Source organism: Herpailurus yagouaroundi, unplaced genomic scaffold, assembly GCF_014898765.1.
Source record: "Herpailurus yagouaroundi ecotype Mexico unplaced genomic scaffold, PumYag 188, whole genome shotgun sequence".
NCBI classification, from domain to species: Eukaryota; Metazoa; Chordata; class Mammalia; order Carnivora; family Felidae; genus Herpailurus; species Herpailurus yagouaroundi.
Window position 1 is genome coordinate 894,211 of NW_024412419.1, and position 17,958 is coordinate 912,168.

At 56.9% G+C, this 17,958-nt stretch overlaps 1 protein-coding gene across 1 annotated transcript in view; it reads left to right on the forward strand.

The window, feature by feature from the left end:
- The window catches only part of TPO (thyroid peroxidase), a 45,135-nt gene that overhangs the window by 11,794 nt on the left and 15,383 nt on the right, over window positions 1-17,958 (forward strand). The window contains 7 exon segments of the mRNA XM_040495952.1: window positions 1,173-1,342; window positions 3,366-3,498; window positions 10,139-10,268; window positions 11,895-12,101; window positions 13,154-13,672; window positions 15,767-16,025; window positions 16,618-16,788. Of these exon segments, the coding sequence (XP_040351886.1) occupies window positions 1,173-1,342; window positions 3,366-3,498; window positions 10,139-10,268; window positions 11,895-12,101; window positions 13,154-13,672; window positions 15,767-16,025; window positions 16,618-16,788 (1,589 nt within the window).

Here is a 17,958-nt window from a genome sequence, read left to right on the forward strand (position 1 = left end):
CTGGGGCCAGGGTCCCCTGTCTGGGGCTGGGAGTCTTGTTTCTGGGGCCAGGGTCCCCTGTCTGGGGCTGGGATTCCGTGTCTGGGGCCAGGGCCCCCTGTCTGGGGGTCTGTGCAGAATGCAGGCCAGTGTCTCAGCTTCTATGAAAAGCTGGATCCCCTCAAGTGCATGATGCCATCATGTGGTTAAAAAACACACTGGCAGGTCTAAGCACAGCTTTTTTATATTAAAGTTACATGTCAGATACCTTTATATGTGCGTTCGGGTATCTCTAACGTACACGTTGCAGACGTGTGTGACTTTTGTGTCCCAATACCGGGTCCTTCTCTCGCTGGCTGTCGGCCTGAGGCCAGCTGCTCTGGTCTCATGGGCATAATTGCAGAATTTATCCCCTGAGCCTTTGTGAGGAATTACTGAGAAGAAAGTAGTACTTAGCACAGCGCCTGCCACGCTGTTTTCACCCAGGAAGCCCTGCCCGTTTGTGCTTATTATTAACAAATGCAACACAGAGGTGGCCCACTGGATGGCCGCAAGGGGGACGACTGAGCGAGAATTTGGCTGTTTCTCGCCAAGGCCTCAGCGTCGGCCTTCCTGCCAGCTCCTGCTTCCACCTGGGGCCGCATGACGCCACCCTGCGGGAGCCACCAGGCGAGGGCAGCTTCGGCACAGAGGCCAGCCCGGCCCCTCTGCTCCTGGGGCCCTGGCCCCCAGATGCCGTGGGCAGAGGGGCTGCACTGACCCCCTGTGGCCGGGGCTCCCGGGATGTGAGAGGCCAGGAAGGCCGGCTGCCGGCGACACCGATGGCACTTCGCGTTAGGGTGATTTCGGTTCGAGAACAAAGGGCGTGTGGCCGCGTCATGCCCTGTGGCGGCTGATTCTTGGCCCCGGGACCTCGCAGGGCTGCAGGCACTCAGGGCGGCTCGCTCACCGGCTGGAACACGGCAAAGGCATCTCAGGATCTGGGGGAGAAGGTGTATCTCACACAGTGTCGCACAGGCCCTGTCCCCTGGCTAAGCCCTGAGTCCCGGCGAGCAGCGTGTGTATCAGCCTGACCTGCAGCCCGCACAGTGCTGGCCGTGTGGTGCTCCACAGAGTCCACTGAAGCCATCAGTGACGGCCGATGAACACAGCCACGAAAGAGTAACCAACCCCGAGTCTCCTCTTGTGCGCAGAGACCTCAGCGAACGAGAGAGCCCTTCTCCGTCACAGCTGCTGTCTTTTTCCAAGCTCCCCGAGCCAACCAGCCGCGCCGTCTCCCGAGCGGCTGAGATCATGGAAGCTTCCGTGCAGGCCGTGAAGACAAGAGTCTACGGGAAGCTCAGGCGATCTCAGCCTCCCACTGGTGAGCTCCCTGAGGTGCCCCCCACCCAGAGCCACGGCCCCCGAGGAGCAGACCCCAGGGCTGGGCGGGGACTTCGAGGGCACTTCTCACTCCGCTGCACACACATGGGGTCCCTGCTCACTCCCAGGACCGACACTTGGCTCTTAAATAAACAGGCTCAGGCAGACATCACATTGTGTCTGCGCTGGCCTGGGAGGTCACTATTGCTCTGCCGTCCGAACTGAACCTGCCAAGGAGCTCAGCCTCCTGGGCATCCCGCGTCATGGTGGAAGGAGTGTGGGGAGGTCCACAGACCTGGTCAGAACTCGGGGAGCTCCCAGGAGCTCAGGGACCAGCAAGGACGGTGAGTCATTGCCTGTTACTGGCTCAGAGCCTTGGAGAACCAGGGTGCTCGACCCTGAACTGGGCACCACACCAGCTGCCGGCTTGCCCGGCTGTTGGCAGAACAAAATAGACTTGGGCTCAAGCTGCATCGGGTGAAAGCACCCCGTGGGTGCAGGGCCCTGCGCTGATGGCCGTCGTGACCACGGGCACATTTGTGAGCCCTGGGGTGGGCAACTAGAAGGCAGGATTTTTAAGAAACAAACTTACCCAGACTTTTCCAGTGTCGTGCCGTGAGCTACTGGGTCCCTTAATCCGAACTGGCCATAGACACTTAACCTGAAGTGGTTACTTAGTCTCTACAACAAGACAGGCTTGGCTGAGTCGGGACTCACCAGAATTCTCAGACAGTACACTTACCAGGTTCGACTGACTTCATGGCAGCCAAAGATTCTTCTGACGTGGTTTTGTGTCAAATCGTGGGGCTGAGTGAGGGCTCTGAGGGCTGTAGGCCCCATCCCGTCCCCAGAGCCTTGCTCAGCCGCAGGGTGCAGGGGTATCAGGAGACGGGGCAGAGGGGTTTGGCCCAGGCCAACATACAGAACTGAGGAACCCATTAATTTAGGGAGTTTCCTATGGTTGCCATTGTCAACAGCGTGGACAGGTGTAGACAGTGTAGAATGTGGGAAAAGTAACTGAGGCCATGCGGCCCCTGGGACCTCATCAGCGCGCAGTGTCCACAGCTACTTGCAGGCGCCCTGCTTCCCGCTCTTCGCGCACGCTGGTTCCGTCCGTCAACGCGGCTACGATCGTGGTTCCGTGCGGTGGGCTTGGTCACGCTCCCCACGGCAGAGCGCTTCCTGTTCTGAAGGCCCTGCGCTCACGTCGTGAGCCGCACACGTTCCCGTCGGCTGAGCAGAAAGCGTTGTCGGAGGGTCACTGAGCCGCAGGGACTGCTCGGCGCACGTTGATGGTCAGGAAGCCGATGTCATTTCTCCCCAGTTTACAGGGTGCATTTCTCCTTGTGTTTCTCTGCTGAATACCTCAGCTTCACGGGTGTCTGGTTAGTCGGCTTATTAAGGGTTATCTTGAAGATCTGTACAAACCATCTTGGAGAAGTGGCCAGTGATCCCTTCTGCGAGCAGACAACAAAGCAGTCCTGGCTTTGATTTGTTCAATAAGCAGCAACAGAATTGGGGAGAAAGTGAGTAAATAAGAGACAGGTTTCTGGGCCCCTAATCTAGAAAGATTCGGGAGAAGGGATCCGGAAATCAGTGCGCAGAGAAAAGACGGCTCTGTGGATGGACACACGGATGCTGCGGGCACACCTGACCAGGGCAGGCTTGGAGGGGGGACAAGGACTGCGCTTGGCTATCTTCCATCACCGCGAGGGTGTGACAGGCATGTCGGGGACGTGACCCCACTAGGTGGCTTGTGTCTGGGGGCTTGGAGCTCTGACTTGCTTTCCTGAACGATCACAAAGCAAAACCAGGTTTTAATAGGCCACCTGCGGGCGGTGAGAGGCTCAAGGGGACTGTTGAGAGAGCGACCGGATTCACGGAGAAGGAAGCCCTTGCCCCAGCGAACGGCGTGGCTTCCGTGTGAGCCCGAACACAGGGGTCACAGACACCCTGAGAGTGTGCGACCGTGCCCACCGCATCGGTAGGCTTGCCGTTACAAACGCGTTGCTGTTTCTCCTCAGATGTCCTACCAGAAGACGTGCTGAGCACCATCGCGAACCTGTCCGGATGCCTGCCTCACATGCTGCCCCCCACGTGTCCAGACACCTGCCTGGCAAACAAGTACAGGCTCATCACGGGCGCCTGCACCAACAGGTATTTTCTTCCGGTTTTCTCAGCTGGATTCCGACACGATGAGCGGCCCTCCTGAGGGAGGTGGCAGACCACCCGGGGGGGGGGGGTGGTCTCCGCCTCTGAGCACTGGATCTCTCTACCCTCGACCACCTCACCTGCCCACCCGTCCACGGGTGTCCCCTGGACGCCACCCCCGTCCCATCTACCAGTGGCCCCTGAACCCGGCCCCCATCCTGTCCACGGGTGTCCCCTGGACGCCCCCACCCCGTCTACCGGTGTCCCCTGGACACCTGCCTGCAGGGCCGGTGAGGGGACGCCCAGCCCCTGGACAGCGGGGCCCACAGGAGGGTGGGGGAGAGAGTGGCACACAAGCACGGGGGACAGTGGCGTGGAGGGGAGAGAGCAGGGGAGAGTGTGACGGGGCTGGGGAGGCCCGGGAGCCGCGGGTTCAGCTGAGACCAGAACCCGGAAGCACGAGGGCCGAGGGCGGTTCCGTCAGGCCCAGACGCAGGGCTGGGTCACGGGCGGGGGAGGGCAGCACCGCTGCGGTCCGGCCCCGGGGTGGGGGCTGGGAGAAGACGGCCGTCAGCCGTGCGTGCGTGCGTGCGCTCGTTCGCTCGTGCATTCGTTCATTCCTTGTTTGTTCAGAACACTTCGAGCGCCCAAAGAGCCAGGCACCGTGACACGTGCCGGGGGATGTGACAGCCACGGGCCCCAGTGGGTCCGGCGTAAACAGGAACAGCTCCCGTTTTTAATACACGAAGGAAAGGAGACGGGGACACCCACGTGGCTGGTCAGGCGGGGGCCGTGCACACGGGGCTGCTGTCGGAGGCAGAGGGTGATGCCCATGACCCAAGCCATCAAGGACGGCCAGATGCTCGGCGTCCCTCCCCCACTCCGCATGCCACTGAGGGTGTCCCTGGGCCCCCCCCCCCCCCCCCCTCCCAGGAAGGCCTGGGCCTCTTGCCTCCGTCTCTGAGGCTCCTTCTGTGGGGGCAGGGCCGCCCTGGGGAGCCCTTGCCGGCTCCATCCGGGGGGTCTTGTCTGGCGCCTCTCCTGGCCGCACCTCTTTCCTCCGTGACGCCCCAGCTCCTGCTGGTGCTGGCTTTGCCTGGGGTGCAGGCTGCGGAGGGTGGGAGCCTCGGTGACGCCCGGGCCGGTGAGTCCTCAGTGCACACGGGAGACGCCACTCGTGGCTGCTTCGGGGTGCGCGTCTGTGCCGCAGAGACCAACACACGTGTGCTCACACGGGCCCCGGGTCCCATCGGCTCCACAAGGCTTGTGCGGCCCCCGCGGGCGTGATGCACACTGGTGTGTTCACACCCGGGGAGTAAAGGCTTCGCAGCTATTTCTTTCTGACCCGTATTTTCTTAACTGGGAAAGCGTGTTTTCCTTTTCGGTACTTCTGGTTATTTCGCTGAGTTTCTACATCTTTTATCTCAGTTTTGAAAGCAGCTTTGTCATCAGCAGGAAGCCGGGACTGCTGTTCTTTCGAGGTTCGCCGGTGGTCAGACTTCCCTATGAGGGGGCAGAGTTAAACCGCGGATGTGATGGCCGCTACCGATGTCATGCTTCCCATTTGTCCTAAATTTTGCCAGTGCTTCTTTCCGAGTTCTTGGGGTTTGCTTCCCGCTACGGTCTTTCCTCCGCACTCGAACTCGGACACTCAGCGGGCGTTTTTCTTCCCATTTTCTTCCTCCACCAAGTCCCTTCTTATCCTATAGCTGCTGCCAGGCAGCGAACAGCGGTGCTCCGGGCCTACTGACGGCGGTGCGGTGGCCAGAGCGACCTGGGATTTAACCGTACAAATTCGAAGTCTCCACACGGTGGGTTTAAAAACTCTCCACTTGTGCTGGTTTTCTCGCAGTGTAGACCTCACGTGTGTGGGGCGTGGCTTCTTTTGACTCTTTTTTTTTTTTTCAACGTTTATTTATTTTTGGGACAGAGAGAGACAGAGCATGAACGGGGGAGGGGCAGAGAGAGAGGGAGACACAGAATCGGAAACAGGCTCCAGGCTCCGAGCCATCAGCCCAGAGCCCGACGCGGGGCTCGAACTCACGCGAGATCACGCGAGATCACGCGAGACCGTGACCCGGCTGAAGTCGGACGCTTAACCGACTGCGCCACCCAGGCGCCCCATGTGGGGCGTGGCTTCTAACCTTCCTTTCCCCTCTGCTGAGAATATCCCAACTGCTGGGCCGCGTCACGCGAAATCAGCAGCCGAAATGGAGAAGGACGTCTACGGTCTCTCTTCTGTTTGTGTGACCTCATCGGTGCCACAAGCGTGTCGCTCACGAGAAATCGAGTGCACGCCCGTTCACGTGGCCCTTCTCTGCTCTCAGCCGGCCCTCGGGCTCCGGCAGCCACCTGGGTTCCCCGCGTGTGCCGGTGTGGGCATGGGTGCTGCTTGTGTCTCCTACGGTCAATCCAAACGTGACACGTAGGACGTCAGAAATTCACACACGTGCTGTCCAGTTCTGGCTGCTGCGTGCAGCAGGGACCACCTTGATGACTCTCGGAGGCATTCCGGGCTCTATTTCTGTATCCATAAAATGGGAATGATATTGGCAGGGCTGATTTTGAGAGACACGTTTCTAGAGGTCCCTGCATGCAGTCTACAAGCTCGGGGACAGTAGGTGTTGCCGTGATTGTTACCATGAAATGACCGTTCCACATGTGACCAGTTGGCTTTGGCCGAGGGCACTAGCCACAGAGGGCCAGAAACATCCTTCAACGTGAATTTTCCCGAGAGCAGGGGGGAGGCCCCTACGATCAGGCAGCTGTGATGTATACTGCTTCTCAAGGTGACGGCGACACTCTTCACGGCTCAGGCTTGGTTAACGTCAAGTTAAAGATGGCAGCCAGTAAACTTGGCCCTCAGCCTCTCTCACCATCCGGCAGAGGCATGGAGATTGCAGACGACGTTTCCATCCACACGGTGACAGAGACACAGCCTGTTACTGGATTCATCTGCTTAATTCCCAGGCCTGCCTGATGTGCGTCCTACACACGGACGTACAGAGAGGTTGGGACCAGGTTTGCGGGTCGTCATCCTACCAAAGGCTGGCATGCCAGTCTCCTTTACGTGGTAATTCTGCACCAAGCTTCATCCGTGGAGACTTTCTCTCCTCAAAACCCGTGACTTCATAGAGGAAACAATACACTCTGAAGGCAAAACTTGATACATACATTGAAATTATAGGAAAAACCCCCAAACGTACCTAGGTTTAGTATATATTCTGGTGTATATATAATTCTCTGTATTAATTTGCCAAAAAAAAAAGTTGTCAAAAACCAAATTAAGTGTCGGATCTGGCTTGCCAACATATGTGGCTGTACGAACGCCAGGCATCTGAAGACTCACGTCCCCAGGGCCCTTTTCTTCTGGCCATTTGCTTTGGGGTCATTTTCACACTGACTTTTTCTTCTCCTTTGTGTTTGGACCGAAGCACGAAATTGCCCAGCGGAAGTGAAACCTTGAGGATCTCAGCGCACTGAGGGAGCTGTTTGTGTCACCTTCACAGCATCCTCTCCCTTAAACGCCTGCATTTATCTGCTTGAAACCAGCTGTTAGATGGGTCAGCGCCCGCGCTGTCCTCAGATCCTTTACTGATATTGACACTTGAATCCAAACAAACCCGAAACGGAACAGCACCCCTGGCAGGCACAGGCCACCCCCCGAGGCCCCACGGACGCTTGTTAGTCTTCAAGGAAAAGTAGACGGTGCTGGTGTTGGTTTCTCGATGAAATATCGAGGAACACAACGTGGGCACAGATGTCACCACGATAAGTAAGGTTTCCAGAGTTTGGGGAACACATTGAGCACGTACCAATTACAGAAAAGCCTGTTCCTCCGGGAGGGTTCAGTCGTGCCCCCTCCACGGCCCGTCTCTCACGCTCACGGGTCTTTGCTGCCGCCGATCGGGGAGCTCCAGCAGGGGCCCCCGCACCGCAGGCCGAGATGGTCATGCTTCCAGGCCGGCCGGCAGGGCACCAGGCCACATGCGGTGTGCAGGTCAAGTGCACACCCTTGCTGAGTGTCCACAAAGGCACATGAGTGCCCCTGGGCGGTCGTGATAGCCCACAAGCTACTGAAATAGAAAAGTCACTCGGCACAAACATCGCAGCCTAAGCAGTTAACGTCTCATTCACATCTTCTTTCTGCCCGTTGCTTTGCTGGATTATTTGTTTTTCGGGTGGAAGTTTGGTGAGTTCTTTATAGATTGTGGACACTAGCCCTTTGTCCAATATGCCATTTGCAAATATCTTTTCCCATTCTGTTGGTTGCCTTTTAGTTTTGTTGATTGTTTCCTTTGCAGTGCAGAAGCTTTTTATCTTCATGAGGTCCCAATAGTTCATTTTTGCTTTTAATTCCTGTGCCTTTGAGGATGTGTCAAATAAGAAATTGCTGCGGCTGAGGTCAGAGAGGTTTTTTCCTGCTTTCTGCTCTAGGGTTCTGATGGTTTCCTGTCTCACATTCAGGTCCTTTATCCATTTTGAGTTTATTTTTTTGAATGGTGTAAGAAAGTGTTCTAGTTTCATTCTTCTGCATGTTGCTGTCCAGTTCTCCCAGCACCATTTGTTAAAGAGACCGTCTTTTTTTCCATTGGATATTCTTTCCTGCTTTGTCGAAGATTAGTTGGCCATACTTTTGTGGGTCCAATTCTGGAGTCTCTATTCCATTGGTCTATGTGTCTGTTTTTGTGCCAATACCACGCTGTCTTGATGATTATAGCTTTGTAGTAGAGGCCAAAGTCTGGGATCGTGATGCCTCCCGCTTTGGTTTTCTTCTTCAATATTACTTTGGCTATTTGGGGTCTTTTGTGGTTCCATACAGATTTTAGGATTTGACCAACAGGCGCACGAAAAGATACTCAACATCATTCCTCATCAGGGAAATACAAATCAAAGCCACACTGAGATACCACCTCATGCCGGTGAGAGTGGCTAAAATGAACAAGTCAGGAGACTGTAGATTCTAGTGAGGATGTGGAGAAACAGGAACCCTCGTGCACTGTTGATGGGAATGCAAACTGGTGCAGCCGCTCTGGGAAACAGTGTGGAGTTTCCTCAAAAAATTAAAAATAGAACTACCCTATGACCCAGCAATAGCACTGCTAGGAATTTACCCAAGGGACACAGGAGTGCTGATGCAGAGGGGCACTTGTACCCCATTGTTTATAGTGGCACTTTCAACCATAGCCAAAGTATGGAAAAAGCCTAAATGTCCATCAACTGACGAATGGATAAAGAAGATGTGGTTTATATACACAATGGAATACTACTTGGCAATGAGAAAGAATGAAATCTGGCCATTTGTAGCAATGTGGATGGAACTGGAGGGTCTTATGCTAAGTGAAATAAATCAGGCAGAGAAAGACAGATATCATATGTTTTCACTCATATGCAGATCCTGAGAAACTTAACAGTGGGGAGGGGAAGGGGGGAAAAGTTACAGAGAGGGAAGGAGGCAAACCATAAGAGACTCTTAAATACTGAGAATAAACCAAGGGTTGATGGGGGCTGGGGGAGAGGGGAAAGTGGGTGATGGGCATCGAGGAGGGCACCTGTTGGGATGAGCACTGGGTGTTGTATGGAAACCAATTTGACAATAAATTTAAAAAAAAAAAATCTCATTTGTAACTGATTGAAAGAGCACCCCTCCAAGCCATTCTTCCTGGGATTCCAGTAAAGAGAAACCAACTATAACAAATCTGACACCTTATTGGAGCGCACACCAATCTCCCCACGCTGACTTATGGCAGCTAATTAAACGCATTGCTGTCCCGTGTCGCTCTGCAAATTGAACCACTCCAGTGTGCTGGAAATCAACGAAGGACTGAAAATCAAATTATCCCCACCCACTGTCCCTGCAGACACACAAAAGTGCCCATCCCGCCTCCTGCTAGGTGCTCCCGAGGGTTCCCGGGGAAGGCAGCCGAGATGCGATGGATGCAATAAAACCCATTTCCCTAAGTCAGGAGCCATGTGGCACCATCAGGAGAAGCTGTGTTCAGTCTGTCCTTCTAATGTGCTGACTCCATTGCCCAGATCAGAAACCACTCGCAGGAGCTCCCGGTTCTCTTCCCTCTTAGAGCATCGGAATCAGTCACACTTATGTCAGAATGATCCACATACATGATGTCCTTAATAATGATAATTGTGTCAGAACACAACTAATTTTTAAAGACGTCTATTTCTAAACACTCCACAAACTAAAAAAACCACTCAGCGTGTCACGAGTCTCTTAGACTTTGCTACTTAGGTGCTCCAAGTGCCTACACATCAGATGCACGAAAGGGTCGTTGAAGTCTAGATCCCAATGTTTGCCCACTCAGGTCCTTCTGCCGTGTGACCTCCTGAGCCAGACGCTTGCCTACTGCCTTCAAATGGCCACCTTGCTCATTTCTCTTGCAGAGAGCACCACAGGGCCGCCCCAGATGCCGAGTGACCCCACGTGGATTTGGTTGGTAAATGCCAAGGGAGCATGAACAATTTTATACCCAAATTAGCCGTTAAAAAAAAAAAACAGATGTTTCTGTAGCAGAAAATTCCCATTTCCTTTTGCTCTTTGAACCAGTGTTTCCATTCTAATTCATCTATCACTTGTCCCCAGATGTAGGCTATCTCATGATTGGAAGCCTCACATTTGTTTCTGCAGAGACCATCCCAGGTGGGGAGCCTCCAACACAGCCCTGGCCAGGTGGCTGCCCCCCGCCTATGAAGACGGCATCAGCGAGGCCAGGGGGTGGAACCCCCACGTCCTGTACAACGGCTTTCCACTGCCCCCCGTACGTAGCTCACAGCGCTGTGTCCCCACGATGCTCCCCGGCCACCCGCCACCTCGGAGGAAGCCAGCCTGCTCAGGGCAGTGGGCTCGGAGAGTCCCCGTCCACCCTCATGACCCCTGTGCTCCAGGGCACAGAGAGACCCCAGTCACCAGCCAGGGAGCACAACAAGGCAGATTTAAGTTAAAGTTCCTCTAACTCTCTGCTCATCACCTCATTTCGGTATTTGAAAGAAATCCTCTATGCATGGGCAGAGGAGGAGGTGTATTCAAAGATTCTTAAAGTTACGTAATTCATTCATTCATGCAAAACCATGGATGGTTGCCGCTTTACTCCCAGAGGCAAATTATTTGCTAAGCAAACTCATATCCAATCCACTGATCAATTTGGTTCAAAAAATGGATATTTGACCCTCCATTTGACTACTTGCTTCCATGAACAAACCAGTCTGCTTGGTCCCGTCCTGTATGTGACAGTGGAATTCTCCAGAAACATAAAAGGGACGCCCTGTTCAGTGTGAGAAGTCGGGATCTGACCACGCCAGCTTGGGGACCGCCACCCCGTCCCCAGGCTCCCCTACGGAAACCAACAGCTTCCCTGGGAGGTCTTCCGTTGGCTGACAGGCAGGAGGACAGGAGCCGCCTGGTGTCAGAGCCGCACCGTGGGCTCCCTGCGGTTGGCACAGGCCCCTCTGGGTGTGCTAACCCGTACTTTTCTGTAGGTCGCTTGCAGCCTCCATTCAGCTGCCTGGGTAATGAGGTAGTAACACCTTTCCTGTCCTACACTAGCTGCCAGACCTGTCGGAGCCGTGAGGCTTTCCGAACTCTCAGTGTTAAGGGCAACCCCACCAGAATTACACAGCTACTCAGGTCAGAGCTCAGGTACCTTTAATGGGATGTATTAGTTTCCTGCTGCTGCTGTAACAAGTTAGCACAATTTTAGTGGCTTAAACGACGCAAAGTTACCAGAAGTCTGACATGGGTCTCACTGGCCTCCAATCCAGGTGTGGGTTGGGCTTCGTTCCACCTGGAGGCTGGGGTCTGCTTCTTGGCCCCCTGGCTTCCAGGGACACTGCCTCCTTGGCTCTTGCCCCCCCAAAGCTGCATGCCCTCTGCCTACAGTCAGGAGAAGCTCTCTGATTTTAAGAACCATGTGATTGCATGGGATCCACTTGGAAACCCAGGGTAGCCTCCTGTCTTGAGGTCCTTACAGTAATCACAGCCACAAAGGTGTCAAGGCCTGGGGAACAGCCCTCCGTGGCCCTGTCCTCTGAGTCATGACCTCTGTCACACCAATGGCTAGATGTGTAATAAATTACCTAATTTAATCCCCACAATGATCCTGAAATATCAACATTTCATACTCACATACAGATAATGAAACTAAGACTCAGGGCAGTTAACTAAGGCCCCCCAATCGCCACAAACCAATGCATTATGCTGAAGGCAGCCTGGATGTGTCCACCCACCCTAATGCCACAGACTCGAACTTCTGAGCGCCAGCCATCCATGAATGGGCGCAGCCTCCTGTCCTGTGAACGAGCACGGCCCTATGACCCTCAGGGTCCCCCAGTGTCCTCTTTCTCTGCCGATGGCCTTCCCACATGACAAGCTGGTCTCTTTCGCCCAGGTCCGGGAGGTGACAAGGCAAGTTATTCGAGTTTCCAATGAGGCCGTCACGGAAGATGACCAATATTCTGATCTCCTGATGGTGTGGGGCCAATATATTGATCACGACATCGCATTCACCCCTCAGAGCACCAGGAAAGTTGCATCTGAGGGAGAAGCTGATTGCCAGTTGACCTGCAAAAACCAAGACCCGTGTTTTCCCATACAGGTACAAATTTAAACTTCTTCACATTGGTTACAAAAGTAGTAGATGTCATTTAAAAAATCAAACAGAAGTGTAAAATGAAAGGTCAAAACCTATGGATGCGGCCAGAAATTGCCTGTGCATGTATGTACATAAGGTGTCCTTATGTGCGTACAGGAGCCTCACGCACAGCTCATGTGTCGCACTACGTGCGTTGCTCCCAACTTGGTGTGGGTCTCCGAGCAGTAGTTATAGTTCTCCCCGTGTCATTAAGTGGACAGAAACGTGATTGTTTTAAGACTTCGACAGTCCTGCAGTACGCGTCATAACTTACTAACGATGAGCTTCTTCATGAGCATTTAGGTGGTTTTAAGCTTTGTTGTTTTAAAATGCTGTCGCAAATAACAAAGCGGGCGCACACCTGGACATAGAGCCTGGGGCACGCATGCACACCTAGCGGGCACATCGGCAGGGCTAACGGTGCAGAGCTGGGGGAGCACAGAATGCACCCACAGACACTGCAAATCTGGTCTCTGTAAATATTGTGCTAATTTCCTCTCTTACTAGCAAGGGAAGAGACAGTGCAGGTAAGGGTTTAATCACTTCTCTTTGGAAAACATCCTCAAAGGTGGGGGTAGGGGGAGCACTTTCTACCCAAAAGCAGACTGGGCCGTGTCCCCTAGGTACCACACACCTTCCTGGAGCAGCCACTCTGGGTCACGCTGTGCCCGAGCTTGGTGGGAGGTCCCGATAAGAGAACCAGAAGTTAGGACCCTTCGGGCGTCTGTAGAGGAGGCCCCAACAGGCCAGGCATCTAAACAAAACAGACCGAAAGGAAAGAGAAGGGGTGAAAGGGCACCATGGGGCCTGCACCAATCACAGCTAAGGAAACTCCAGCCTCCTCCGAATGTCCTGACACTGGCAGGAAGGGGGAGCTGGAGGGGGACAAGTGGGCGGGGCAGGAGACAGAAGTGGGCGGGGCATACAGCGGCACCGGTGTCCTAGGGTCCCGGCCTGCCTAGAGCTTTCAGGGTGTCTGCAGAGGCCCAGCGACCCGGTCTCCCCTTTCCCGGCAGCTACCCACCAACGGCTCGGGGACCTCAGGCCGGTCCTGTTTGCCATTTTACCGCTCCTCCGCGGCCTGTGGCACGGGTATCCAAGGCGCCTTCTTTGGCAACCTGACCTCGGCGAACCCGCGACAGCAGATGAACGGGCTGACCTCTTTCCTGGACGCGTCCACCGTGTACGGCAGCTCCCCGGCCTTGGAGAAGCAGCTGCGCAACTGGACCAGTGCGGAGGGGCTGCTCCGGGTCAACACGCGCCACTGGGACGCCGGCCGCGCCTACCTGCCCTTCGCGCGGCCACCTGGGCCCACGGGCTGCGCGCCCGAGCCCGGCACCCGCGGGACGGCCCAGGCGCCTTGCTTCCTTGCCGGGGACGGCCGTGCCAGCGAGGTCCCCGCCCTGACGGCCTTGCACACACTGTGGCTGCGGGAGCACAACCGCCTGGCCGTGGCACTCAAGGCCCTCAACGCGCACTGGAGCGCGAACACCGCCTACCAGGAGGCGCGGAAGGTGGTGGGCGCCTTGCACCAGGTGTGAGAGGTCACTGGGACGCCCTGTGCTAGCGTGAGCGACGGGAGCTGGGCGGGACGCAGGGAGCACGGGAGCCCCGAGGTTCAGGAGTAGAGCTCCAGAAGGAGCTGCGCGCTTGTGTAAGGGGGGGGGGGGGGGGGGGCGGGCGGGGGGGGGGGTCGCGGGCGGAAGCCCCCTGGTGCAGGGGGCGGGGTAAGAGCGCGGGAGCCCAGTGCTGTGGGGGTGGTGCTGGAGGGTGGAGCCGTCGTGGGAACCTGATGCCCACGGTTACATGGACCCACAGGCGGTGGAGGGGAGCTCACCTCTGAGTCACATTCACGATTCACAGAGGGGAACACGCGGTCGGCGAAATAAAAGAAGTGATAACCACGTAGGGCCTGTGAAGGGGCGTTTAGGCAGATTTGGAGGACGGCAATGTAATGTGACCCGGAAACCCGCCACCGTCTTATGGCAAAGTCAAACAGCCCGTCAGACACGCTCTGACCTTGAACAAAGTAGCCTCCGATGCAGGCGCATCGGTTCTCAGACAGGGTCCCGTCGGGGGCGTCCCGCCCCCCACTCTGCCATGGCGCGTGTCCCTTTATTTTCTGTGTTGTGTCGTGTCTGTGCCCCTTCCCCGAACGCACGCTCTGCGGGGACAGACGGTGTGTTTCCCAGCTGTCCCGTGTGAGCAGGGGTCCAGGTCCAAGGGCAAGAACGAAGCAGAGCCCCGCCCATCACCCCGGAGCCCCTCCCTGCGGCTGCCCAGGACTTTACAACATTTCTGAGGCTCACATTTCACTTTCAAATTCCCTTCTGTGTTTTCTTTGGTCAATAGCTTCTCTTCCGGGTTTTTGCAAATGCCTTGGAAACCTTAAAATAACGATAGGTTGCATTGAAAGAGTTGGTAAAACCCTTGCAGGGGCATGGGCTGCGTCCTGGGGGCCCCTCAGCAACCCCCCCCCCCCCCGGAAAAAACCCCCTGGGGGGGGGGGGGGGGCGTGTCCCCTGCCCCAGGTCAAGGAAGGGGCTCCCACGAGGGGAATCCACAGGTGTAGAACAAACAAAAACCTTGTGGAGAAGTCACTTTGAGGCCTTACTGCAGGACAGGGCGAGCTGAGACCTGGTCCAGTCAGGGGGCTGCACCTGTCTCTCTGCTGGGTCCCGTGATCCTGAAGGGCACCTGGGGAGGGTCACAGGCCGCGTCAGTCCTGTCCCCTCAGACAGAGCGATGCATCTTCCAGGTTGGGACCAAATTAGGACGAGGCCTCATTTACAAAACCCACACGCAGGTTCGGCTCCTGTGGGGACCCCTGCCGGCCCCTTGCCTTCGAGCTTCTGTTACAACGAACTAACCACCTGACAGACACAATTCAGGGGGGGAAGGAGTGACAGGGTGTTTCTCTGGGCCTAATTTTAACCGGCGAGGACCCTTCAATCCCACGTAGCCCTCGGCTTGCGCGCCATTTCCTTCCTGCTTCCGGGTGGGGAGTCCAGCAGCGCCCCGGACCCTCTCTGTAAGTAACATGTCTGCCACGTGGACACCACACCGCACACCCAGCACAGAAAACCACGGCTGTTTCCTGCTCTCACGGAAACTCCACAAAAGAGGTTCTCCAGATAAGGAAGTTGGTCCAGAGAGGCCCCCAGCCCTCCCAGAGTAGCGCAACTAAGAAGGAGGAGGTGGGATTTGAACTCCTGGCTCTGAATCCTGAGCCTCTGGTCTCAGGTTCCGCAAAACGCCTGGACTTCCGACTTGCGCTCTGAGTTCAGGCGTCGCCGGAGTGCCCACGGGTGAAGCGCGGTGCAGTGCCACAGCCCCGGTGTCTGCGTGGTGTGCAGCCACGTTTTGTGTGGCCTTCCCTGCGGGGTGTCTGGGGGTGTCGCTGACACGCGCCCCGTCCCGTAAATGCCAGAGCTGTGAGGTCGCTACTCGCATCCGTTCAGCTGGTTACCTGTTCCCTTGCCTGGATGGCACGTCCCTCCTGGAACACCTCTGCCCCCGGGCATGTGCAGGAGGAAGTCCTCCCCTGTCTCTGGACGTGGCCCCGGTCTGGCCCCCGGGCCCTGCTGGAGGCGCCCCGCTCAGAAACTCCTGTTTTCCCTTCTCCGTAGATCATCACCATGCGAGACTACATCCCCAAAGTCCTGGGCCCCGAGGCCTTCCAGCAGCACGTGGGCCCCTATGAGGGCTATGACCCCACCGTGGACCCCACCGTGTCCAACGTGTTTTCCACGGCCGCCTTCCGCTTCGGCCACGCCACGGTGCACCCGCTGGTGCGGCGGCTGGACGCCAGCTTCCGGGAGCACCCCGCGCTCCCCCCGCTGCGGCTGCAGGACGCCTTCTTCAGCCCCTGGAGGGTCCTCAAGGAAGGTGCGCCCCCTCCTGCAGGCTCCCCGGCACAAGCGCCCACAAACCCGTGGTGACGGCAGGCTTTCCGCTCCCAGCACATTTGGCCGAATTCTGTGTGGTTATCGGCCTTTACAGGGAAAGTCAACACCTCGAAGCTTTTTAAAGGCTCGACTGCTCATCAGAAAACCTCCTCCCGGATTCTGAAGCTCTTCAGAGTCCACAGGGTGGCCACCTGAGGTGCAGCCCCCCTCCACCTAGTGTTTCAAAGCTCGTGTAGAAACCTCGTTAGCACACGTTCGTTACAAGTAACACCGTCCTCACTGGTGCACAAGGTGAGAACGTCAGGACTGCCGGTTCCTTCTCTGGGTCCCCTTTGGGCCTGCAGCCTGCCCCCTACGCTCACCAGTCAGTCCCCTGGGGGGCCCGGCCAGGTGCCGACCCACCCACACGGCAGAACCCAAGCAGTACTGGGAAGCCCTCGGAGTCACGTGAAGGGAATTCGAGAACCTGAAGGGCTCATCCATTAAGAGCAAAAAGAGCTGGCCATCGGAGATGCTGTGGTTTTTCCCAGGACTCATGAGACAATCTTGGCCTCTTCCGTGATATTTTCCAGGCGGTTTGGACCCCCTCGTGAGGGGCCTTCTCTCGAGACCAGCCAAGCTGCAGGTACAGGACCAGCTGATGAACGAGGAGCTGACAGAGAGGCTCTTCGTGCTGGGGAGCTCGGGCATGCTGGACCTGGCGTCCATCAACCTGCAGCGGGGCCGGGACCACGGCCTGCCAGGTCTGCCTGCTCCCGGCTTCTCCCCGGGCTCCTCGTTGGGCTCCTCCCCGGGCTCCTCCCCTGACTCTCCTTGGGCTCCTCCCCGGGCTCCTCCTTGGGCTCACTTCCCCAGGCTCCTCCCCAGACTCTCCTTGGGCTCTTCCCCGGGCTCCTCCTTGGGCTCACCTCCCCAGACTCACTTCCCCGGGCTCCTCCCTGGCTCACCTCCCACCTGGGCCTGTCTTCTCAGAAGTAAATGCATCGCCAACCTTTGTTCAGTCTCTAAGAAATGGGCTTTCCAAGCACCCTCGTTCATCCACTGGGAGCTCATTCAGCTTGCTCAGAGGACAGGCCCGCAGGGTGTCCGGGGCCTCCCAGTGGGGCAGGAGCAGGGGGTTTAAAAAGAGGAAAAGGGAGATGGTCTGGCCTCCCAGCAGCCCACACGAGGCACAGCTCCGGGGGAGTCAGAGGCGGCTGTCCTGCCCGCCCCTCCCTGTCACCGTCCCAGTCAGCACACAGCCTTCTGCTGCCTCCAGGCCGTCTCACCCCAGCAGTCTGATTCCCTGGCCACTGTGTGGGTGGGAACCCTCTTCCCGGGAGGCTCTTAGCTCCCCACCCCCACCTGCCGTGCCCACTCAGGCCCCATCACCCTTACCTGTCCCAACCCTCGCTGCCCCAGCCCTGAGACCCTCTGGGATGCCCTCCATGGCCTTTCCTCTGGGGTGCCCATAGTTGGGCTGTGTGGCCAGCTTTTGGTAGCCACGCGAGGCCCCTGCCGCCTGCCACCCAGTCTCTGTGTGTAGACACGCCTCCCCTGGTGCCTGGGGAGCCCCTCCAGGTCAGGGGCCACGCCTCACGTGTCCCCTCTCTGCGTGTGTTGGGGACTCACAGACCGGCCGTGGGAAACCAGGCCTGCCTGCTCAGAGCCCCCCACACGTGTCCCCTCTTACCTCCCCCTCAAAGGCCCGGGAGGTGAGTTATGATCACGGTAAAATGTGGCGTCTGGGGTCTGGCATTGTTGTGCCTCCCACTGGGTTTATGAACTAGCCCTCCAGGAAGGCCCCGACGTCAGTGCCGGAACATTCCGGCACGTCGGGTAGTGGGCGGGTTCTCTGTAGCCAGGCGTCCTGGACGGGACCGGCGAACCGTGGCTGCGGTGAGGCAGGCGGGGCAGACGCTACAGCCCCTCCC